Raw genomic sequence first — 26,084 nt, forward strand, 5'->3', positions numbered from 1 at the left:
GATACCTTAACTTGTGTTGCCATGCCGTAAAGCACTTTTGTCCGACCTGCCAGTGAAGAGAGAGACAGAAGGCCTTAAAGCTTATACATTTTATAGACGATGAAAGCAGGATTATCGCAACGCACTTTCATTTTATAGACAGTATTATAGTATTTTCTCACAATGATCATAGAGAATGTGGAAGCCCTGAAATCGTGGCTGGCAAAGCTCCTGGAACCAATGTGAGTGTTGAATCGAAATGGCATTTAGCTTGCATGGTACGTAGCTACGATAGCTAACGTTAGCTAGCCAAGTGGGTTAGCCAGGCATCAATGGGGGACTTGCTAGAATCTGATGGCGAATTCTTGCACGAGTTAGCAAACCACCATTGCCCGCTAGCTGGCTTTCCATAGAAAAAAGAGAGACTGTATGACTACTCGTTAACTCACGTTTAAGACGTTAACATTGGTGCACGATGTAAAGCGGGTTGTCGCAGTTATTTTAGGGTAAGTTAGGCACGTAGCGCCAGTTGGCCCACGATAATGTGACTTTATCACAGCTCGGTAAGCAAGCTATCAAAAGCTGCAATAGATAACTTGCACGCTGTTGACGTTACTTGAGATTAAAACAAGTGCTGACTCGTTTCTTGACTTATATCTAGCATTACGTTATGGAGTTGTTGTTGTTATATATGAGGTTTTATAAATAAGAGCTGTACACACTCTTGGTACGTCTCTTTCACATGTAAATCAATGAATTACATCGTAACAAAGAGCGCTTAAAACATTGGAAATGGAAGTGAAGGTAGTTTTTGAGAGTATACACTGTAGTTAGTCATTTAGTTATGTAAGTTAGTTAACGTTATATGTTAGCTTGGAGTTGTCAAGAGTATTTTCCTGTGGCTTTGTATGCTTGTAATGTTTTTGTAAAAAGCCCCAACAGGACTTAAACATGTAAAGATTTTGTGAAATCGAATGTATGGTGAGTCATTTTCTGGCCATTTCTGGATGTTTGTGTAGCAATGTTGTACCCTGCAGGTGTGGTTAGGGGTTCACGTGGTACTGACTTTATTGCCAAAGTATGTTGCACATACAAAGAATTTGACATGGCGGGTGGTGCATACCATTTAACAATCGACACAGTGCAAGAAATAGAAACATTAAAATGTCCAAAAGAATACAAATGTAAAATACAGTGCACAAACAAACAGATAACAGTCCTATAAACAAGTATGATAAAGTGTTGATTGTATAAAGAAACATAGAAGGGATGTGCAGTGGAGTGTCTGGTAGGAAATTGTCCTGGGGATGACAGTCAGTGGGGGTTTAGGTTTGTTTCTGCATGCATGGTCGGGAACCAGTGGATGACCGACCTCACTGACATATTACAGTTAGTTTAAGTATGAATTTGAATTCAGTTTTCTCTGTCTTGTCTCAGTAGTTTTGGCAAAAGCTTCACGATTTCTTTTCCCCCTTTTCCATTGTATTGTTAATTTGAGAGTGTATATATTTCATCCTCCAGATGTGACGCTGACCCCTCTGCATTGGCCAACTATGTGGTGGCTCTCGTGAAGAAGGACAAATCTGAGAAAGATCTGAAAGCACTGTGTGCCGATCAGCTTGATGTCTTCCTACAAAAAGGTATGAATGCCATGTCACATGTAGCTTCTCTGCCAATGTGACTGAATGCAACATGCAGTTCTTACCCCTCAGCTCTGGCTGGTCAAGAGAGTTGTGCAGAAGGTTTTCCTCTGGCAGAGAATTCTACCATTAAGCTAGCTAGCTGATTTCATTTTAGTTACTTTAAGGTAAACACTGAGAGGTGCAATAAGCTGTAAATGATCACCATCCACTACCCGTGGATCCGAAACATGACCACCAGAGCATGTGTTGCGTCATCTGAAAGTACTTTTCTCCTCTAATCTCTCCAGCTTGTATTACAGGAAGCCTACACTTGTTTTTCTTAAGAAGAGATCCAATTTTTTTTAAATGGCTGAAATGATCTAATCACTTTACTTTTGATTGCACAGTACAATCACTGAATTTGTTTGGCTAAGTGGTGATAAATACATGTCTCAGCGATAACTTTATTTTGTGTTGAGAACTCTGGGTTTAAAATTACAGTTTGGTTCTGTGCTCTGCAACATCATCTTGGTTTTAGTTTTGAAATGTACTGAAGTTACTAAGTCTCAAGTCTGTCAGAACTTAACTATAGACAGCTGTACTCTTTGGAAGATTGCACTCCAATACATCGTTCAAATTACCTCTTTTATTGATTTATTTTTGTGGATTGCATTTTCATCTTCATGTTCTTTGTAACATTTTTCATGGAGCAGCTTTTCCCGTGTTAATCTCTGTGCTGTTTCTGTGTTGTGATTTGGGGTTTCTTAGACTTTGGATGTATTTAGTGTAGCCAGGAGCAGCGAATCCTTCAGTGAGCTTCAGATGGAATGTCGGTACATTCTATGCCTGAGGGCCAATATGTCTTAGCAAGGTAAACACAAGGGCAATGGATCAAATTAATTGCGGTCCCATTCTATTTAGTGTGTTGCAGCCATTCATTCCAGTCAGCCAGCATGCACAATCCCAGGCCCCTTTGCCCACCGAAATGCAACAGGACCATAATTAATGTTATAAATGCACATAATTCAGTAAATTATTAACTCTATTTGCATGATTCGTGTTTTTTGCAGAGACAACAGGATTTGTCGATAAGCTTTTTGAAAGTCTGACAACCAAGAACTACTTGGGTATTCCTGTTGCCAAGGAAGTACCGAAAGAAGAAGTGAAACCGCCTGCAGCTAAAGCTGTTGGTGTGGAGGTAAGAAGAGTCTGGTCCTGTGTCCACTCCATACAGCATTTTCTTCTGGCAGACAAGCATCCGCAGGGCGCTGCAGAGTGCTAGATGATAGACGAGCATCACCCCTTTGCTTTTTATTACCTATTTGGGCTTCTATCTATTTATTTGACATTGTTTTTTCACCACGAGCACCAGTCGGCGATCGCTTGCTTCATACTCTGTACAGATGAGTTTGTCAATGCTCAATCTGACAGCCATAACAAGCAAGGAGGACAGTCCGTCGGACACAACGCGTAGGGCTATAAAAATACAACACTCATGAGCAAAATTCAGTGTCCGGCTGCCTGAACTTCTCTCATAAATGGGCTTCAGTCTTTGCTATTTAATTCATTTTGTAGAGCCCAAAATCACAAATTTTGCCTCAGAAGGCTTTACAATCTGTACACATACGACATCTTCTGTCCCAGGACCCTCGTATTGGCACAGGAAAAACTCCCCCCTCCAAAAAAAACCTTTAACTGGAAGGAAAAAAAAAAAAAGGGAGTGACAGCGTCTGCCTGACATATAAAGCTCAGGATAGACAAATGTGTCCAAAACAGGCCTCCGGTTTCTCCAGTGACTAACCGCTATATGGACAGAGGCCCCGAGTGTGACATGTATTGGCTACAGACTTTGAAAAAGAGTAAGTTGCCTGTGAAATATAGCTTCCCACACATCAAAGTGTCTTTTAGCTACTTTTGTAGATAAGTTGGTCGAGCATATCACAGCAAATGGTGATTTTGTATTTCGGACTTCTGATGAATATCTCGTTGTATATTATAGGACGCTGTGTATAAATCTTCTGTTTTTAAAAACACAAAATAGAGAAGAGTTTAAGTCAAGTAAGTGTTTTTTTTTTTCTCCCTCAAGGCCGAAACTCCAGAGGAAGAGAGAGAAAACAGGCGGAGAAGAAGTCCTCTGAGAAACCGCACCGACTTCAACGATGCCAGGTACGGCTGTGCCTTTGAGAACAGCTGAGCAGATGCTATTCTGACATGAGACATCTAGGAACTTAAATCCAGTCTCGGTTCGGCTAAACATTCTGATAAACAGGTCCTTCATTTCTTACTGCTGATAAAAGAAGAACTAAAACATTGTTTGGCATCGTGTAGTTGATATATTTGCATGGTTATTTTGAAACCCCGTGAGGCCTGTTTTTAGCTTGATGAAGGCCCCCTGGTGTCCAGTAGCCGGTCCCTTGACTGTAGCACACCTCGTCGGTAACGGGTCGGACAAAACAATGACTGTGACAAAACAATGACTGTCGTGCTAGCGTTCAGAACAACAGCTGACGTGTTTAATGAGCTTTGCTCCGTGATTTATATTCTTCAGCATTAAAACAGTGGAATAACATAATCACGTCATACTCACCACTTGCGCTCTCTTTATGATGTTTATTCATTCTGATCTTGATTTTGAACACCAACAGCCTTTTAGGGAATGAACGGGATTATGCTCCAAGAAATGCTGTAATTGTTGTAGTATAAAATACATTGAGAAATGTGCTGAGGTTTCATTAACGGCAAATTAACACTGAGCTTATGAGCAGATCAGAAAGAAGGGAGGCCTTTCACTTTTTAAGATGTGATTGAATGGACTCACAAAACAAGGAAAATAAAAGCACCTTTTGAGTAAAAACCTCTCAACTCAAAGCCTTGTTGGACTCAAAACAGGCATACAGATAATTATTGAAATAAATTCCCCTCCTACTCATCAACCAAACAGGGGCCGCGACGACAGGAGGCGAGACGAGCGCAAGCGCCGCGACTTCGATCGGCACGGGAAGACCGGAAACGAGTCCAACCGCGAGCGGGAGCGCCACGAACGGCGCCCCCGTGGGAGGAGCTACAGCCGGAGCCTCAGCCGGAGCAGGAGTGGCAGCCGAGGGAAGAGCAGGGACCGAGGAGGCAGAGGTGAGAAAGCCCCCCCCCCACACACACACACACACACACAGCCAATGACAACAGCACAGGGAGGGCATCAGACCCAGGAGAAGTTCCTGAAGCTCCTGTCGGCACGGTTGAACTGTGCAGTAGTGATGCAGAAGTGCTGCTGGAGACATCCTCGGTCTGAAATGCACCGAGACGCTTCAGGTTTTTGAGAGTGGGCTGAACAGAGCTCTGGATGTAGCTGCTTGTATTATATTCTACTGGATTGTTAGTCAGAGTTTTGTCGATAAGGAACAATGTGGACAGCTTTGAAATTACATCAGTGGGGATTCAACAACATGGCCTGGAATTGGCCATATCACTCACAGGGTTACGGTAATCTACATTAGCTTAAGCTTCAAATTGTTCAGGGTTTGAATTTCTGCTGTGGTCCACGACTCTGCTGTTATACTTATTTGTGTTTTGTGCTCGTCTTTAACAGACTTCAAGTCAAAGTTTGAGTTGGAAAGGAAGGATACAGACTGCTACAACTCTTCCAACACATCCGGCTCCCAGCAGCAGCAGCAGCAGCAGCAGCAGCAGCAGCAGCAGCAGCAGCAGCAGCAACAGCTGCAACAGCAGCAGCAGCATCATCAGCAGCATCAGCAGCAGCAGCAGCATCAGCAGCACCCATCGCCTCTCCTGCCGCTGCCCACACCTCCGCACCCGTTTTCTTCCTCGTCGTCCGCTGGCGTCTCCGTAGCCGGAGGTGTTCCCGTCGTAACACCGGCTCACCTGCCCGACAGCACCACAGACAGCTGGTCCGGCTACTATGGCGCCCAGAGGCAGGATGGTGGCATCAAGCCATTCAGCAACAAGAGCGTTTCGCTCAAACAGCGCTGCAGGGACTACGACGGTAGGAATGGAGTGAATCGTCATTTCCTCACAGCCTTTGATTTCTGCTATCTATCAACTCTTTTTTTTTTTTGCTGGCATCTCGGTGCCGATTGGATGTTTAGAACTATTTCCCAAGAAAATGACGAGGTCATTGTGTGAAGTTTGCTGTATAACTGCCACCATTTTCTTCCCGTGAGGGTTATTGGTTGCCTTGTTTAGTCTCATCGCTAATGACCACTGTTAAGCACTCCCGTACTTCTTTCTCCCCCGTGAAAGGAAGGAAAGCAAGCAGGCACCCACCTCCCCCCCCCAGAGACACACAAGGGTTTAAACTTACCCTCTGTCCCTGAAGCACACTGCTATCTGTCACAGTGCTCAAACACTGCCACCAGGGACCCCGTTCCTTAATGAGACTGTGGGGTAAATACATGCACTCTGTGTCTCAGCTGCTTTGAACTTGGACAAGCTTTCATCTTGTTTTGTTTTTATTCTCATTGCCCTTTTATTTGTTCTCATTTTCCTTTTCAGTCATGTTTTCGTGAATTAGTTTGACTTCCAGGCGCCCAAAGCCCTTAGACGGTTTACAGGAGGTTACCTTGGAGCTGAGAGCATGTTTGTTTATTCTGTGCTGAACGTGTAATACACCTACATGTGTGTGTAAATCCGTCTCTCTGTCTCACACAGAAAAGGGATTTTGTGTACGAGGTGACCTTTGTCCGTTCGACCACGGAAACGACCCGCTCATCGTCGATGACGTCAATCTGCCCAACATGATTCCGTTCCCTCCGCCGCCCGTGATGCCCCCTGCTGGCCTGCCCATGCCCCCTGCTGGCCTGCCCATGCCCCCGATCACTGAGCCACCCCCTCCCCTCAGGATGCCCGTGATGCCGCCCTATGGCCAGCCTCCACCACCGGGGGTCTTCCCTATGAGTGGTAAGTAGTACCGCCACGACACAAATGCCTAAACTTCTAGAAATCACGTATGTGGTGCCGTTTGATGTGAACAGCAACATTGCCAGTGGCTAGTACAACAACAAACCACTGCAGCGAGTTACAGTGCCTGTCACTATTCACCCTCCATGGTGGTTTTTCTATTTTGCACTACAACCTGGACTCAAAATGGATTTTTATTGGAATTGTATGTAATGGGCCAACACAAAATAGTGAAATAGGGGAAAAAAGATTTGTGTGTTCATTTATATTCACCCCCCTTTGCTGTGAAGCCTCTAATTGGTGTTAATCTGGTGTTACCTCTTTTCAATTTTTTCATCTTCACCAATTTTCACTATTTTGTGTAGGTCCATTACATAAAATCTAAATAGAAAAACAACTCTAATTCCAGGTTGTAATGCAGCAAAATAAGAAGAAGATGGGTTGAATACTTTTTGTAAGGCACTGTATTCTCCACCTTTTGTTTGCACCATGAGACGCATTATTCCTCCATCTCCGCTAACGTGCTCCATCATCAATTTCTCAAAGTTTGTCTGGCTTCTACCACCACTTAAGTAAATATAATTGATTATATCTTCATGTGGTTTATGTAGCCTTTCATTTTATGTGACACCGTTTCCATAACTGTGTCTTTAGCTTAGTCAGAGGCATCTGACCAACAGTTATTTAGATAAACGGGTACACATTCACTACATTGTTTATTTCTTTCTTGAAGGTTTATCCTGGAAATCCAGCTTTGCTTTATACAGTATCAGTTTTCTGTAGCGACTACGATATGTGTGAAAACACACTTAACATAGACTTCACACTAGAGAGAAGGTTTTGTTTTCACCTGGTGGGAGAAACATACTTTCACTGCTTTTCTTCTTGCATGCCATCCTGTCTCATGATGCTGATTCTGATGTTAAAGTTGAAGCATTGCATTGAACAGCTGTCATCACTTCCTGCCACCTTTACGGCCATATTCAAGCAAACGCTTCAGTAGCACAAACCAGAGACTCACTGTCATACCTGAGACATACCTGAGACATAAGCGTGGGCTTGTATCTCCCTCAGGACCCCCAATGATACCAACCGGTGTCATCGATACCCCCAACCACCAAACGGCAATCACTTCCTCTCCTCCTATCCGACCACCTGGTGTGGGGCTGCCGCCTACTCTTCCTCCTCCACCCTCCTCGTCCCCATCAGTGTGTCTTCGTCCCCAATATGTCCAGTCTGAATGTAAGCAGGGGTGCTTTTTGTGTTCGGATTAGGAAATTGTGTAGATGCTCGGTGTGTTTCTCCAGGCTGCAGTGACGGCGGTTGACCAGAGGGTAGCGCTGCTAATTAACCGAAGACAGAGGAGCTCTGAGCAATTAACACGAACTCTGCCACATCCTATTGTGATGTGCTCTTTTCCCATACTTCAGCTCATGAATAATTCCAACTACACACAAAATGGAGTTGTTGTTTTTTAGTTACAAACTCGGGTTTTTGACCCTAATTCAACTCATCACTGTCATGAAAGGTCCCATTTTGTTTATTGTAGTGTTGCAATAAACTGTGTCCCAGGATAAGAATTTTCATCTGATGTTTAATGTTTTTTTTAACTCATCACATTATTTACGAGATTGGTTTTGTGCTAGCTAAGTCACTAAATGCCAGGCATCACTTATTTACTCGCGCATTACTGCTTGACTTCATTGTCTAATTTCAATCTTCCTCGGTTTTTTTTTTTGTTGTCTTTTTTTAAGTTCACATTATTATTATTATTATTATTATTATTATTATGGCTGTTAAAAGTGTTTGATATTCCCTCTGAACCTGTGTGTCTGTGTTCATTTCTACACATTAGATAACTATGATCCAGAGGGCTATAACCCAGAATCTCCAGGCCTGACTGCAGCAGGTCGTAGCTCGTACCGTCAATTCATTCCCCGGGTGCAGACCCAGCGCTGCAACCTAATCGGCCTCACCTCCAACGAAGGACAAGGATCCAGAGGTAACCAGTATTTGCCTTCTTAGTACTCACACTCTCCCCCAACCTAATCCTGGGTAATGGGCGCTGTTGGGCTGATATTTGATTGGGAAAGTGTGAGTGCTTGTCCAAACAAACCGTTCTGGAGACGATTCTCGTGTTAATTATGGTTTCTCTTTGTTTTCTTTCTGTGTGTTTTATCTTCTAGCTGCCAACATAGTGATACAGACGGAGCCTGCCACTGCAGCCAGCACTCCTGGAAATAACGTGTGCCGTTTCAACACGGAGCAGGACAGCAGGAAGAGAACCATGGGACCCAGTACAGCTGAGGGACCAGTCGTTAAAAAACCCTGGATGGAGAAGTACGGATTTTAAAGATGTTACAATTTGAAAGGGAGAACGTTCTTAATCTTGGATCGCGTGTGAACCGTACTGCATTAGGGTGGTGTTCCCATCACAGAAACTACCAACCTGCTTTTTCCTGTAAAAGTAATGGGAGCCTTGTTTCAAGCCGAGGTGACTCATAGTTCAGGAGCCCATCTTTTGTGTCAGTTGTGGGAAGAAGGTGCACACAAACCACACCACCATGACTATGTTGCTTCATTTGCAAAGGCTCTACTTGTAATCTATCCTAAGTGTCAACCAGGTTGACATGTGTCACTAGTATAGGGTTAGGAACTTCAATATGAAGGCAGGAACTCCAACATCAGGCCTTGAATCCGGGTTGCATTTTACTGCCATCATCATCGTTATCATCTCGCTCAAAATGTTGATGAGCTTGTCTGCTTTTATTGCAAATTTCTCTTTAAAACAAATACGTCAGATGTCAGCATCACAGTCTTCTTCTCGTTTCAGGCTGAGCTTTAACAACCAACATAAGAACACTTTCCCCAAGAGGTATTACTATGTGAACACCAAGTTGGAGGTGCGCAAGATCCCACGTGAGCTCAACAACATCACCAAGCTCAATGAGCACTTCAGCAAGTTTGGAACCATCGTCAATATCCAGGTAAAATGCACCAGTTGACCAAAAAAGGCCATGACTACTATACTAACCTGAATGCACCACAGTTGCATCATACAAGTCTTGTACATCATCATCACATCAACTAAGAGCATGACATATCCTGGCACGGCGGCCACATAAACCACATGCATAAACCACAGATGGCGACGCCGCAACATCAGCATAAAATCCAATCGTGCCCCCATCAAAAGCTACCAAATATTATTGGGCTTGGAGACACCAGTCACTTGTTAAAGCAAAACATCGGCTGTACACTGAGTGAAAGAGGAGGGGCTACTCACAATCTAGCATTTGCAAAATGCACTTCGTCTCAAAAAGTCTGACCTATCAAGTAAACAAGAAGCGAGACTTCTTATTGGTCGTAGTCAGACAATTGAAACGGCTTCATTGACTGCTATTCACTGGATGATCCAGCAAAAACAGAAGCCTTCTGATTGGATCACGTGGGTGGACCTAGGCCCACCCAAAGCTACTCCGCGGCTTTGCATTGACGTTCAGCTCTGCAGAATAATTAGTTTCGTCATACACAGATACCTAATCGCCGCGCTCTGCTCTAAATCCAGGTGGTGTTTGGCGGAGACCCAGAGGCGGCGTTAATCCAGTACACAAAGAATGAAGAAGCCAGGCGGGCCATATCCAGCACCGAGGCGGTCCTCAACAACCGCTTCATCCGCGTGTACTGGCACCGTGAGCCCGGCACCAACGTAACAGGGCTTCAGCAGCAGGAGCAGAGTTCATGCAGCCAGGCGGCCGGATCGGCACCCAGCCAGGCGCTGCAGCACGGCAACATGCATAAGGTTAGTATCAAGAGCCGACGCACACGGAAGTCTCACAGCGCTTCTGCCACCCTTCATCCGATGAACTTTTTTTTTTTTTTTCCTCTTTTCTTTTATCAGCAGGGGATAAAGCAGCACAGCCCGGCCGCCTATGTGTTGAACAAGACTGTACCAAAGCATCGCATGCTAGCGCTGCCTGGGGTCACAGCTGCAACCAAGCCAGACGGCCTGAACCCAAACACAGACACTGTCATTGTACGTGTGTGTGTGTGTGTGTGTGTGTGTGTGTGTGTGTGTGTGTGTCAGGTGATGCCAGACCTGGATGAAATGGCAATTTCAAATACATGATTTGTTTCAACAAGCTTGGAATACCACACTTGTTAATATTTTCAGCAGAATACAGAAGCGGTCAGGCTGGTAGTTTCTCTGTGAAAAGTTGATTAAGTTGACCAAAGCCTCACAATGCTAATGCTAACATGCTAACGTGGAAACCGGTATGACGTCAACTCTCTTAGTTTAGCATATTGGCATGCTCGGTATAATATTATCAGTACTATGACTTGGTGTGTCCTGTCTAGAAGCTTTCCAAATAACAGGGATAACTTCTCTGCCAGCTGTCTGTCCAACGTGGTATTACACTAAGCAGTGAAGATGGAATATTCATAACAGCCCAGACAGCGTTACAGGATATAACATTAGGAGCAATGCAGGGGAATAAATATTATTTTGTTGGCACTGAGAATGCATTCTTGCTCGTGTCTATTGCAGCTGTAGACGAGCTCATTCTGAGTCTCTCTCTCTCTCTCTCGCTCTCTCTCTCTGTGTGTGTGACACTTAGGTCTCGCCTGCCCTGATGAACACCCAGAAGGGCCCTTACACTTCCACACCCCTCAAGTCATCCTCGAAGAGCTTTGGGAAAACGGGAAAAGCACTAGAAGCACAGGAAGTCCTCAAGAAGAAACAGGCATGCAGCTTCATTTTTTAATACGTATTTTGACGGGTACAAGAATAGCAAAGCTGGGAGTAACCTTTAATTTATTTTTCTCTGAGGCCACTAGTGGGAAGCCGGCTACCATTGAGAAATGAAATTTCACCAACAGCAAATGGCATATTTTTCACCTCAGTGACTGTATTTCATTTGCTTTTTTCCCATTTAGGAGGCTTTAAAACTCCAGCAGGACATGCGAAAGAAGAAGCAGGAGATGTTGAAGACACAGATTGAGTGCCAGAAGGTAAGACCGGCCTTAACGTCCCTTCCTATCTCTTTATCCCTGCAACTCTTGCTGTCCTCCGCATCCTTTTTTTTTCCTGTGCTCTGTCCATGCCTTCTACTATATTCTCCCTCCACTGTGTCTCGTCTACTGTCGTTTACACCTTCTTCTCTCACCGCTTGTCCTTCTGTCTCCAGGCCTTGATAAACCGCCTGGAGAAGAACCGAGGGACGAGACCTGAAGAGCGAGCAAACATCATGAAGACGCTAAAGGAGCTGACCGAGAAGATCGCACAGCTGCAGAATGAAATGAACCCCGCCTCCCAGGTAGCCAGTGCTAAACCAAACCACGGCCAGTCCAAGACAAAGACTGATGTAAGTTTGGGCCCTTTTGGTCGGGAGCTTGCTGGGAATGCTTAATTTCCTTTATTTAGAGACAGGAGTGAAGTTCTGTCCTGCCACTGTAGATCTAATATGAAGCTCTTCATCAGTCTTTCATTGCTTTTATGTATTTATTTTTCTGAATTACGTGTACTTTATTTGACATGATATGTGACCAGGCCCAGAAGGAATTGCTGGATGCTGAGCTGGACTTTCACAAGAAGTTGAGCTCTGGAGAGGATACAACAGACCTCAAGAGAAAACTGGCACTGTTACAGTTGGAGGTAATACACGCACAGACACACACACACACACATACATACACAGTACATAACCACAGGCCAACGATCTGAGAAGATAGCTAGCACTGCCACAAACTGGTCTATAAAGACCTGTTTGGACCGCACACAAAGAGATAGACAGTGACAGCAGCTGGCATCAGCAGCATTTTTCTTGAGTGCAGAATTTGAGGTCATGTGACACTAAGAAACTAGAGGAAGACAGCCAATACGATAGCTGTCACATGTATCACACAACACTGCCTGATTAAGTAACATATAAGTACAAAAGTAACATTCGCAGATTTAGATTCAGTGGGAGTGAATGGGAGCTTTACTGTATTGCAGTAGATAAACTGTACAGGTCGTCATAATGACCGGATTCACACTTGATCTGTGTGCAGTTACTACGAGTAAGAATTGTGAGATTTTAATGGAGTTTGTGCTGTGTATAGGCGTGTGTGCCACAAATGCAATGGGACCGAATTAAGACCCCTGTGGGTCTTAAATTAGCTAGCTATTAAAAATGCATATGCCCCCCCCCCCCCCATCCAAGCCCAACCCTCCTTCTGCACATTAAACTGAAGCCACTTAAGCAAGCCCAGAGGAACAGGCGCTAACGAAGCCAAATCAGACACCGGTCCTACTCTGATGGAGCCGGCTTCATTAAAGTTTGAGCTGCTGGTCCTTGTAAGAACATTGTGTGTGAGAGAGTGGTTTTGAGGTTGTGGAATGCTTAGGAAGCGAGGAGATGTCACTTTAAAAATGTAGGAGTGACGACTAATGGTAAAGGGCAGAGAGTGACTGAGGAGGAGGCCAGAGTCAAGAAAAAGATTAAAATACGTAATATTCTGCTTATACTGAATGTTTTTTTTAGATTTTCCATGAAGTTGTTTATTGTATGAATTAAGATTTGATTTAGTTTTTAAGTTCGACACAATGTAGTTTCCTGGTGTGTTTTTGACATTGAAAAGCACAAAACGGCTACACAAGTTTTCCACATCTGTTCCTAATGATTATTTCAACACGGCCAGGTGGCGCCGATTCACTCTCGTCTGTTGAAAGAAAAGCGGCAGCCAGTCGGTTGTTTCATATCATTAAACCTCCTGTCCTCCTCCAGGCGACTCGGTTGGGTCTGATCCGGCCCCCAGCGGGACGAGGCCGGGGCCGAGGAAAGTTGGTGCTGGAGCCCGGCTCGGTATACGTGGGCCGCGGCAGGGGACGGAGCCGGGAGATGATGGGTCGAAGCGGGACCGTGAACCGCATGGTGGTGGACCACAGACCCAGGGCCCTGTTTATTCTGGGGGTCACTCAGGAGGAGAAGGAAGAGCTGATGCCACACTTTGTGGTGAGGACGGTGGTGCACATTTAGTAACGGCTTCAGGAGTTACACTAAGAACTCTTACACAGAACTGAATTGATTATTGAAGAATTACACTGAAATTAATCGTTTTTTGTTGTTTTTTTTATGTCAGAATTTTGGTGAGATCGAAGATGTCCGTGACCAAGACGCAAACAGTGTTGTCATGACCTTTAAGACGCGAAGCGAAGCCGAGAATGTAAGTCACATTACTGTGGACCAGACCCGTTCTTTCCTAATCACCTAAAATACTAAATAAATACATAATATTGAAGGTTTTTTTCTGGTTTAACTGGTACGAAAAGTATAACTTGCAACTGTCCTCCTGTTTTGTTTTCTAGGCAGCTAACCAGGGAGCGAAGTTCAAAGGCCGTGTGCTGCAGATTTCCTGGTACAAGCCTAAGACGCCTTCTGTTACAACAGAGCCGGAGGAAGAAGAAGCTAAAGATGAGGACAATACGGTACGACACATCTCTCACGCACTCACTCACACACACTCACACACCCCTATGGCTTCATGCGGTTCCATCGGTAGCCTATAGCCACCCAGCAACCATGAAAGGAAGTCCGTTTACAACACAGATTCTAAGCGGGAGAAGTTTTGAAAGTTTTAGTTCTATTCACAGATTTCACTTGAACATTTCTTTCCGTTGCTTCTAAATCTTTCACTGCTGCTCCCGACGGAGAGTCAGGGCCAGCCTCTCGGTACTAAGAGCATCTGAGCCCTTTGAGTAAAACTGCATTACTGTCAGGTGAAATCCTCGTACTGTATTTTCATGTTTTTTTTTTTTGTTTGTGTTTTTTGAGGTTGCGTTCTTCCTCGTGTGCGAGTTAAGTTTTGACTTTTTTCTGCTACAGAAGGAAGCTAGTGCTTATTTGCCCGGTGAAGAAGAAGAGGAGGAGGAAGACGATGACGAAGATGACGAGTATGAGAGCCGGTCTTGGAGACGATGAGGGCGTTGGGATCCGTCTCCAGCAGAATGCGGCGTTTCTCCTCCCCGCATGCAGATGGAATCAATACAATAGACTTTTTCTTTTTTTCTTTTTTCTTTTTTCCTTTCCAGTATTTTCAAACTAAATAATTTTAGACTCTAATCGAAGTAAAAAACGTCTTTTACTTTACTGTACATCAAAAGAAGTTTAGAGGGCAGAGGTTTTGTATCCCTCGAACTGAACAATTATTTAAAACCTCTCACTTTTGCTGAGAAAGATACATGTTAAGTTGTTCTTATAGATAGAAAAAAACCAATGTAAGTTTCAGTGTGCATACCAGATGATTAATATCAGTAATGCACAACATTTGTGTCTACTGTGAATAGGTATTTTTATACATACTGTATTTAAGCTCTTTTCTCACCCGTTTTTTGGAATAAATCTTGTCCTCAGTTCAGGGTCAGCCATTCCTTCACCAATAGAACGTTCTCTGTTGCTACCAGAGATATTTATTTATTTTTCCACTGCATAGATGCCCCGTGCCGTACCTATATCGGCGCGGTATGGTTTTCCATTTCACTTCGGTCTGTTTGTTTCGGTATGGGTAAGCCCAAAACTGTTAAACAATTCAAGTATGTTTGACTCACTGTGGTGGCATGAATGCTTACTAGTTTGCGCATGTTGTACTCTAAACAAACTGCTTAGCACCCAAAGGTGGCGATGCCCTAACCATATGAGAGCCAGTGCAGGTACAGAAGGATACCAGTGCAATAGAAAAACCTAAACTATGTTTACAAATTGCCGTGTCCATGCACGTCATATACAGTCTTGTAGTAAATCTCCATATTTTCCCCGCTTGCGTGTTGTTCAGTAAATGTCCGGTGCCACTCTGTGTAAATATAAACTCCCTCACAGGAGTTCTACATTTTCTGAGAGTGTGTAACATTTTCCACTTGTTGTATTCTGTCTCCTGGTCATCCAAACGGCCGGGCAGGACAAGGATCAGATCACCCATTTCAAAAATGTGAGATCCCGAGACAGGTGTTTGAATGTAATACTGAACAGTTTATTTTAATATATATATATATATATATATATATATATATATATATATATATATATATATATATATATATATTTCTTTGCCTTACACAGTCAGCGGATGGCTGAATATTTACAAGAAATGGGATTTACTTTTGTAAATTTTGTAAATGCTTGAAAGAGAAATTACTGTTTTTTGTTTCCGTTTTCTTTGATTTGATTTTTCTGTAATTTTTAACAAATGACGAGGTTCAGTCAGGTAGAAAAGGTCGAGCAAGAGTGCTTAGCGTCTCTGCTTATCTGCAAGGATTTTTCTTCCGTGTTAAACCAGTCCATGTTGTTATTTCATTTAATTTGTCATCTGAGAAGGACATTTCTTTTTTTCTTTTAAATGAGCTTTCTGAGCTGAACACTCACACTATTATTTTTACACCGGTGCAGCTTTAGCTGCATCTGAACATTGTCAGCCAGTGCTCTAAACCCACTCTACAAGTGCACGTGTACACCTTTCGTGACAAGTTTTTATTTAGCATTTTGCCTTCTTTGCAAATACTCTATTTTAAAAATCCTTAGGGTGGGAGGAATGAAATTCATTAACGGTTTATATGAAAATGTGCTAAATGCAAGAACAAATGTTTTTACTTTAGACTATGTTTACATGCAGCCTAATGAAGTGTTGTTTGACGTAAGCTTATCCATATCCAATAACGCAGTCAGATTGAAGCACCAAAACAAAGGACAGCAACTTATTAGTTAACTGTAGCAGTCTGACTACTTTACACAAATGTGCAGGTAGAGATCTTGCTGTATATGGGAGTCTGCATGTAAATATACATGCAGCTTTCTACCTGCATGGGAGTAGTCGGTAACAGAATTTATAACAGCAATGCTCTGCGTTGTTCGCTAACTTTAACTAGCACCACAAGGAATCTGTTTGCAACACATTACGTGATTTCCTCCCACCTACCATGTCGGTAGCGCTCTTGTTTGGATTGCATATCTCACTGTTGACTAATAGCTCCGACGCCTCCTGCGAGTGACCTCATTGTCTCATTTAAACCATCGAGTTCTGTGGCGTTCAATTAGGTTCAGGTGTGCAACGGAAGGCGCTCGGTTCTTCAATATGATTTGCCCGTGTGATGTTTTTATTTATAGGAGGTCACTGGCATTTGTATAGGACAGACCTATACAGGCAGGGTTGTTGCTTGTGTAGGTGAGGCTACAGCGAAGGCCTCTCCCCCACTTTTTTGTACTATCTTCTGTATGCTACTATCACAATGGTGTAAAAAAAAAAAATGTAAATGTTTATTGGATAATAGTTTTGGATTTGTTACTGTTTATATTTGCAGGATGTGGATGTATTTTCTTCATGTATTTTGTTTGTAAAAAATGGATTTCTAATTTACTAGCATGTTTGCTTTTGCCAATAAAGATGGAGGAATGGGGTGCTTGGGAAATAATCAAAACAAGAAAGAAAAGAAAAAAAAGATGGGAAAATACAATTTAAATTGGATCTGGGAAAGGAAAAAAAACATTTTGAGATAAAAGAAAATTGACCAAAAAAAGACGTCAATATTGGCAAGAGGGGGGAAAAAAGCAAGCAAAAGCATTCCAGAAAATATTACCTGAAACTCTTGTGTGGTCTCCTTCATTTTGCATGTTATGGTAGAAATGTGAATGCATCCATTAGCTGACCTGAAGTACTACGGAGAAGCCTCTGAAACAAGCTGTCCTTGTTTATAAAAAAAATAACGGCTTCTGCCTTATTCACCATTTCATATTACAGGGCACCTTGGAGTGCTCAGGGCTCTATATATTACTCAGAAACAATTATTGCTGCAGGTTTTAGAATTAGTCTAGTTACATGTTGGGCACAAATATAAAGAATGTGTAACTGGACGTTAATATATTTCAATACCTTCCATTGTGTCTATCATACTAATAATGTTGGCATATATAAGAATAACCTCCACTTTGTCAACCACACCCCCAAACTAATCCCACCACATCACGGTACAAACTGTGACCTTTGACACTCAGTTTAATTACAGCGACTATGACCTATTGAAATATCTGTAAATAGTGCAATAGAGTTTCTTACGTTACGAAGTCAACTGAGTCTGTTGAGTTTAATGCAGATGCTTCCGGCTCTTCCAAGGGGAAAGAATTTCAAAGTAGGCCGTGAGCGCTGCACTGTTCTGGGCAGATCCAACGCAGCGGCCTGGTAACTGCTGAGGGAACCAGAACTTGGAGCCTAATTGTGCTCTATGGAAGCCAATTACCACTATTTGATATAACTAAAAAGAAAAAGAAATTTAAAACTATTTGTCTAAAAATTTGTTTTTCTAATACTATTCTAATACTATGGCATTAGTTAGTATAGTAATAAAAGGACATGTTAAAATTACTAGACATCTACCGTATAAGTAAAATTATATATATTTTACATTTACATGTTTTATATTGTTTGAACATATATGTTTAAACAATTAAACTCCGATCGAACGCGTCTAGAAAATCCCATATCAATTAGAACGACAAAACAATGTTTTTTGATGAAATGAAGTTGTAAAACATAACCATATCAATGATGATGAATTGAGAAACGTAAAAAAAAAAGGCTGCTGAATTATAGCTATAACCAAAATTAGTAGCCTCCTAAAACTCCCCACATAAATGAATGCATGGTGTGACAGTTAGGTCATGGTGGAGTGCATGCCGGCCAGATGGGGGGTGAAAAGAAAAGAGCCCCAATATGACAGCACTCTTCACAAAACATGTCATATTCAATCTCCAGAATATGAAAAGGCAGAGATATGACAGACGTAAACATTGGCCTGTGAATCATGAATGGTCCCAGCTATATAACAGCTATTGAGGGTAAAGAAAAAGGGAAGGGTGTGAACAGGGACTTGGGGCTTTATTCAGACGAACATCTCATGAATTCCATCGGATCCCTGCACAGCTTCCTCACAGTTTCTCACATGTTGCCTGTTTTAGGACACTTACATTTTCTCTCACTTTTACATTTTTTACATAAAAAAAACATAGATGAATTGTATTAATGTCATATTGTAACATTTCAATATGCACTCATTAGGTACAAAATCAAAACGTTCAGTCTGTGATCAAAGATCTCAACTTTTCTTTTAAATTATTTAATCTGCAAAACGCAAGTTAAGTCTGTGCTCTCCCCTATCCTCATGCAATAGCCAGCCTACACGCAGCTCTTAGCGTTTGGCTCTCCAGACTGCAACAGGTCTGCATGGTGAGAAAAGACCTCGGCTGTTTTAATCTGTGTAATGAATAAGAACATGCCAGCGTGGTAATGGATGCCTGCCACCGTGCAGCTAAATTATTCAGAGTCTGGGGAACCAGAGACACGGCTAGGAGGATCGGATGGACTCCGCTGGTGTCATCGGTCTGCCTCTGTCCGCCTGGCTCCTCTTTCGGCCCGTCCACCCCGACTCCGCGAGTTACCAAGCAGCCACACGAGACGGCTGTAAAGCAGCCCGGAGTATGGGCGTTCACAGGCCAAGGCCCTCGGGTCAACTGGTCAGCACCCATGTGGGCCTTATTACTCAAATACAAATGTGTTGTATGTAATATCAAAACTACGGGTCAATTATTGTGGACTTTCATCTAGCTGTGATATAGCGTTATATAGGGAACACTGTCAGCACCACGGACAGCGCTGGAGCAGCCCGCACTATTCTCAGCGATGCTGCGCTGTCCGTGGTGCTGAAATCATTGGACCTTTGTGGTGCCGTGTTTTCATTTTTGTTACGCCCGATATCATCATCAGTAAACCGAATAAACTGATAGAACATAATAACGATATTACCACAAAACAACGTTTTTATTAGAGTATCATTCGTGATTTGTTGGGTAGTTGGATAGTTTGGGTTCATCTGACGCTTGCGCACAGAGGCCAACATTTTTCAACTTGTAAACTGAGCAGGTGGGAGGGAAGGAGGAGAGGGAGTCTGAAAGAAGAGGAGGGGGAGGGGGGAGGGGGGAGGACGAGAGGGATGCCGAGAGGCGCTGTCGATGTTAACAGCTCAGTCTGGTGAAGGAGAGCAGAGGAGCTCCGTATAGCTGTCCGATCCCCGGCTTTCATGTCAGGGGCCACACTGCTGGCGAGGTGCTTGAAGGGAGGAGGATGATGACCATGAACGGCAAACAGCATTTCTCCATGCACCCGGCTCTGCACGAGCCCAAGTATCCCGGCCTGCACTCAGGCTCGGAGGGCATGCGCAGAGTCTGTCTGTCCGCCCCGCAGGTACGTTCGGGTCAGGGGAGAATGGCTGTGGAGCATACTGGGGGAGAGGAGGGAAAATATCACACTGGAAATGTCTGTAAAGTTGATTTGACAGGACTTTGTTCTATCCACTATCTCCCTCCCTCCCTCTCTCTCTCTCTCTCTCTCTCTCTCTCTCTCTCTCTCTCTCTCTCTCTCCCCTGTCTGCGTCCCCCGTCTCTCCATCCTAGCCCCCCCTCCCCCCTTCTCATCCACATGTCTTTTCAAGCAATGCTCTTGCTTTCATATTAATTTTTATGACCTGCGCTTTGAGGAGGGTTCTCTCCTCTCCTCGGCGCTGCTTGCCTTTGGAAAATGTTTTTTAGATCCTGAGAGCTGCCTGACAGAATTCCCTACTGACTCCAGTATGCGCACTCTTGCTTGCAGCTGCAGGGCAATATATTCGGAGGCTTTGATGAGAGCCTGCTGGCACGGGCAGAGGCTCTGGCAGCTGCTGACAGCATTGTCTCTCACGGCAAGAGTCACCCGTTCAAACCAGACGTGACTTACCATACCATGAGCAGTGTCCCCTGCACCTCAGCATCCTCTTCTTCCTCCACCACCGTGCCCATCTCCCACGTCCCCTCCGTCAACGTCTCCCACCACCATCACCACCACCTCGGACAGAGCCTGGAGGCCGGGGACCTCCTGGACCACCTCTCCACCAGCCTGTCCATGACCGGGATGGGCGCTTCGGAGCCTCCCGGGATGAACGCGTCGGCGCACCACCACCAGCACCCTCACCACCACCTGCAGACCATGGGGCAGCTGCACCAGGCGATGGCCAACATGGCCCACCCTCACTCGCTGTCGGTGCACGGCGGCATGGCGTGCATAAATGACGTGGAGTCGGATCCCAGAGAGCTGGAAGCCTTCGCCGAGCGGTTCAAGCAGAGGCGGATCAAACTCGGAGTGACCCAGGCAGACGTCGGGTCGGCACTGGCCAACCTCAAGATCCCCGGCGTGGGGTGCTTGAGCCAGAGCACCATCTGCAGGTTCGAGTCCCTCACCTTGTCCCACAACAACATGATCGCGCTCAAGCCGGTTCTCCAAGCCTGGCTGGAGGAAGCGGAGGCTGCGTACCGAGAGAAGAGCACCAAGCCGGACCTTTTCAACGGGAACGAGAGGAAAAGAAAGCGCACCTCCATCGCCGCGCCGGAGAAGCGCTCTTTGGAGGCGTACTTTGCCATCCAGCCCCGGCCCTCCTCGGAAAAGATTGCGGCCATCGCCGAAAAACTGGACCTGAAAAAGAATGTGGTCCGAGTGTGGTTTTGTAACCAGCGGCAGAAACAGAAACGAATGAAGTACTCTGCGGTGCACTGAGTTTCACACATCATGAATAAAATAGCCTACTACATTTTTGATCGAGTGATTAATAATAGCCTAAGTAGCCTAACTAACATGGATTTATCAACAGCTCTTCACGTCTCGTGGATTATCTCCTAAAAGACCTTTTTTTTGCTCCTTTTTTCCATTTCGTGTCACTTCGTTGTTGCAATTTTTTCGATTTAGTTATTAACATGGGACTCATACATGATTGCGTTATGGATTTGTGAGGAGGGTGATTTTAATGTTGATCATGTATCTTGCACACACTAAATATGAACTTTCAGCAAATCCACCCTGACAGTTTGTCACATTCAGGGATATAAACTCACTTTTTGTAATAATGAAGTGGAGATGAGAGGCTGTAGATGTATGGGCTGTTTATTTGTAAACCTGATGTTGTATGAAGATTTTAAAAGAGAAAGAGATGATGATGGATTGTTTTGTAATGTTGGTTGAGCTCATCCTCCACATCGCTGTCTCACGTGCATCATATCTTGAACTGTGTTCTCACTTATTTTTTTAATCGAATTCAGACTAATGTCAGTCGAGGATGAGGGGTTGAAACAAATTCACATATTTAAACCACGATTTTCTTTTTTAATTTGCAAAACAATCTGTTCGTGAACTGTTCGATGGTCATTTACGCACAAAGTACGCACTAATAATTACAGTGATGTAGTTTCACAATCTATGACACACTGAGTCTGTTTATCTTGAATTATTAAGAAATGGAAATGACACCTTCTTCTGAGGCACACATATGTGGCTTTGGCTGCTGCTATATTTTAGTATTTTGATGTGAACATGTTATTGAGCTATAATTGTTATGTAGCCCAGATATATACGGTATCGCCTACTTTAAGTATTTATTGTTTTCCTCACTCTTGATTTCACTTTTAACAATGTGTGAAGTTTAAACGTAATAAATTATTGGTTATTTTTAAAGAAGAAATTCACATGGGGCAGCGACTTTTTGTGTTTTATTCAGTTGTATTACACTAATATTTAGGCATATGCGGCACACAAATAGTTCAGACTCAGGAACTCCCTGAGCTGCAGCGGGCGATACAATCTTTGTTCGGGAATTCGCCCGACTGTTTTATTTATGACTCCCACACCTCTGCTGGGATTAAAAACGTATTGTCGTACATAATATAAACGCAAAATAAAGGGCCTCGATTGTCACAGTCATTTTCACACCGCGGAGCTCTGAATGCGCGCCCTCCACGCGCTGCTAAAGGCCCTTCTGATTAGTGCGCTTTTAATTATGGATGCCCTGGTGTCACAGGGTTATCTCCTGCACGGGGTTTGGAATTATTAAGTAATGACGATGCAATATTAATTATATATTGGTATAAAACAAAGTAATGTGGAGGCGTTGGGAGTAGAAGTCAGACTGGAAACTCTAGGGAGAGACGAACTGGATACACAACAGGTTTACCGAGGAAATGGGACGTTAAAGTATTTTTTTTAATTGTTTCTATTTATTTTTACTCGTTTGACTAAGTAAGTATTTTCTCCTTTATTTTACTTTAAATCATTTTACTTCAGAGGATCGGGTCACAATTTCACTATGCTACCTCTGTATACAGGCCAGCATTGCTATTATTAATAGCTATTATTATTATTGTTATTATTATTGTTAAAAGCAATCACAACTCGTATGACTTTATTCATGTTAAGAGTATAGTTACGCACAATTCTGCATTTATACCAGGTCTACTGTATGTGTCTCTGCTCCCAACAATGGCCACTTTCTCCGTATATGAACCACTTTGTGTTAAATAATTACAAGAATAAAAAGCTTCCACCGGAATCCTCCAAGCCACCGTGGCCAGCGGTTGTGTGGTTTTCCCAGTGAGACTGTCGGCGGGTTGTTTCAGCCAGGGGATCAATACTTCGCAATTAGGCGGAAACGTTTGTGGCACTTATTAATATTCTCTTTGATGCTGAGACGTGATTAAACATGGTCTTTAATTTATGGCTTTACATGTGATTTTCAATTTTTTTTTTGAAAGGGAAGTGCAGAATAAAATGCGAATGTTTGTTGTTGTCATTATAAGCCTCTTTCTGACACATTTGGAAATAGGCTACTTATGTTTCAGGAGGTGTTTCGCCATTAAAACATCATCGAACCCTCTCAGAATGATGAGTGTTTCTGAAGCAATGCAAAGGTTAAAATAGGAGCTTCGCCGTGTGAATTATTGATTCTTTGCAATACCCGTATTGATATCATAACGTACTCGCGATGTGGTAAGTTGAGCTGAAGGGCTTGTAAGCGTTAGCGGCATGTGGCGACTGAGGGCACGTGAATTATTCAGCAGCAGCTCAAAGGTGTGTTGCATATTCTCATGCAATAATGGAGGTGTGTTGGGTCCAATTCATGCATTCTGTTTAGCAGGAAAACTCGTTTTCAATCAAGCCTCGTGCAAGTTGATTAGTTTAAACTGTAAGCAGAATTAAAGAGCCGAGTTAAGACTGGTGTTTGATACATGCGAAGACAATTATGAGGAGACAGAGAGAGACAGACAGAGACGGAGACAGAGAGTGAGAGAGAGAGAGAGACGGAGAGAGAGAGAGAGAGAGAGAGAGAGAGAGAGAGAGAGAGAGAGGTTGTTTGAGATGTTGTCATGCAGGGAAGACCTTTTTTGACAGAATGAGGGTGAAAGCTATATGTTTAATTACTGAAGAATGCATGCACATACACACACTATACACGCACATACACGCACACACACAGGGTGGCTGTCATCTTTAGGAGCAGAGTGAGGGAATGCAACGAGGGGAGGGGTCGGAGCCAAGACACCCCAAACTCAATAATTCATCCAATGCCAGTAGCAACAAATGAGAATGTGACCAGAGTGAAGGGAGACAGCTACCTCTGCGCTCTCTATTAGTCACCTTCCATTATCATCAGAAGACAAACCAGCTGGGGACACAACTACTGCTGAAGTCTACACGCACACCTGTGTGCAGTACAAGTATGGACACACACACACACACACAGTGAGATTGTGTTACTCTCTAGAAACTTGAGGCCGGGGTGATGGGTGTCTTTTAAAAGGTATAGAAGGAGATGCGGTCCATCTGTAGCTCCCTTTCCCTCCTCCCTTCTCTAAACTTTGGTGTGTGAATGCACATTATAGGATTGAGTCAGATCATGGCAAGGATGACGACCGTGACTAAAGATGCCATTGGTGTAAAATATTTATTTACATTCATTCAAGTATACTGATGTGTTTTGATTTCATATTTTTGCTCTTTTACTTGTCACTTTGCAGATTAAGAGCTGAGAAAACCTGATAAGCAAATACAATACAAGTCATTGTTATTAGCAGCAAATTAAACTCACCAAAAAAGTTTGTAAAATCAGCTCCACGAGGCCATCATTAAAAATGCTATTTAATGCCTCAGTAATGATATGCTGTCCTATAATAACTCTGACTCTGAAGTCATTTTGCCTGCAAAGTCTGTGTTTTTAGTTTTATACTTATAGTAGTGATTACACCTTCGTAAAATACTTTTAAGAACTTTTATTCTTATTTTGAAATGCAGTTTTGAATGCAAAATTGTACTTATAATAGAGTATTTTTATATAAATATTGGTATTATAGGATACTTCTTCCAGCACATATTTAGATATGATGCAACAGGCAGACGGAATGATTGGCACGGTGGTGTAACATATAGATGAAACAATTAGTCAATTCATCAATGAGTCCATCAGCATAAAATGAATCAATAATCTATATGAGCACTGCTTTACTCTGTTATATCATCGTAAATGAAATATTTTGAACTGTTAAGACATCGCTTTGGTGTAGCACCTGCCTGTGATTGGCATTTTTCACTACTTTCTGTGATTTCCCAAACGATTGAATGTAAAATCAACATAAAATGAAAATTGAATAATGAAAAAAGTGCCACAACTGAAGTGAAATTGCTTACAGAGTATATGTTTGATGATTGAAATGATTCTGTGACTTTTCCTCGCTGCATTCTGAACTACGACCAAGTGGATTTGAAGCAAAAACTTTCCCCCATCGGTCGCTATATTTCATCAAATAAACCACATCAGTGATTTATGCGTTAACGGAATAATCGTCTACGAAATGAAAGATCTCACACAAGACCATTGCTCTTCAACTGCACTCAGTATCAGCTCTGCATGAGACCAGTGAGCCTCTGTGACGAAGAAACACTATTATGGTCTGTCTGTGTGTGAGGTCAAATTGTCTGCTAACTAACACACCATGCATTATTCAGAGACGACTGAGATGTGCACACACACATGTAGATGTGAGGACACACACACACACACACACACACACACTGAGAGATCCTTCTGGATTATTACAGACAATTGTGTGATCTGCATTTCAGCGAGCTTTAACAGCATTCTTTCATTTTTCACTGCTGAAGTGTATATTTTTGCTCTAATTCCACAAATACTAAATAAGAACATGGAATTGAAAGGACAAAGGAGGACGCGGGGCACTATGACACTCACAGAAACTCACTTATAGGTACTTGCTTAATTCATTCTGTGGGCCTGAAGAACAGTATTATATACTACATTCATTATTCAACTCCTCTCCATTATCAAAGTGCCCAGAGAAATAAGATTAACCCAGCCAGAAATAACTCACTGTGACGTGATTTTTTTTCTCCTACAAAGCACTTAGCTGGTCGGGTACAGGTCTGCACACAAACTCAGATTAGACTGAACATATAATCACCATACAGTCTGCTGAACATAATAATCCTTTCCAAGAAAATGTGGCTGTAGTGTATATATATATGTGGGAGAAATGGGTGAGATGGGAAGAGGAGACGAGTGAAAAAGGGAAGGAAAGAATTGTTAGGGGGAGGCATGAGTTGAAGAACAGAAGAGGGAAGGAGAGCGATCACAGTCAGGAAGAGAATACGAGGGGAAAAGATGAAGAACAAAGAAAG

At 43.1% G+C, this 26,084-nt stretch overlaps 2 protein-coding genes across 3 annotated transcripts; both read left to right on the forward strand.

Moving 5' to 3' along the window:
• Positions 1-67: 67 nt before the first annotated feature.
• rbm27 (RNA binding motif protein 27) lies at positions 68-15,514 on the forward strand. Of its 2 annotated transcripts, none has more exons than XM_079283412.1 (21): positions 68-221; positions 1,501-1,619; positions 2,672-2,799; positions 3,688-3,767; positions 4,543-4,730; positions 5,188-5,601; positions 6,267-6,515; positions 7,590-7,757; positions 8,371-8,517; positions 8,702-8,855; positions 9,349-9,502; positions 10,084-10,317; positions 10,417-10,551; positions 11,135-11,260; positions 11,454-11,528; positions 11,705-11,881; positions 12,067-12,171; positions 13,286-13,513; positions 13,641-13,724; positions 13,867-13,986; positions 14,384-15,514. In XM_079283412.1, exons 1-21 carry the CDS (start codon positions 163-165, stop codon positions 14,477-14,479), a joined length of 3,240 nt encoding a protein of 1,079 aa, XP_079139538.1. In that variant the 5' UTR covers positions 68-162; the 3' UTR covers positions 14,480-15,514. The 2 variants fall into 2 exon arrangements, with proteins under 2 accessions (XP_079139538.1, XP_079139539.1); XM_079283413.1 differs by having other exon boundaries at positions 11,705-11,833.
• A 4,147-nt stretch (positions 15,515-19,661) lies between these two features.
• On the forward strand, positions 19,662-21,122 carry pou4f3 (POU class 4 homeobox 3; the record flags this gene model as incomplete). The annotated part of the gene is made up of 2 exons (XM_079283414.1): positions 19,662-19,781; positions 20,187-21,122. 2 exons carry the CDS (start codon positions 19,662-19,664, stop codon positions 21,120-21,122), a joined length of 1,056 nt encoding a protein of 351 aa, XP_079139540.1.
• Between the last annotated feature and the right edge of the window lie 4,962 nt (positions 21,123-26,084).

The sequence above is a fragment of the Melanostigma gelatinosum genome (genome assembly GCF_949748355.1).
Source record: "Melanostigma gelatinosum genome assembly, chromosome: 14".
In the NCBI taxonomy this organism is placed as follows: Eukaryota; Metazoa; Chordata; class Actinopteri; order Perciformes; family Zoarcidae; genus Melanostigma; species Melanostigma gelatinosum.

Coding starts and splice junctions, on each gene's coding strand:
- rbm27 (XM_079283412.1), top strand. CDS start 163: ATGATCATAGAGAATGTGGAAGCCCTGAAATCGTGGCTGGCAAAGCTC. Junction 1,620..2,671: donor TGATGTCTTCCTACAAAAAG/GTATGAATGCCA, acceptor TGTTTTTTGCAG/AGACAACAGGATTTGTCGAT. Junction 5,602..6,266: donor GCGCTGCAGGGACTACGACG/GTAGGAATGGAG, acceptor TGTCTCACACAG/AAAAGGGATTTTGTGTACGA.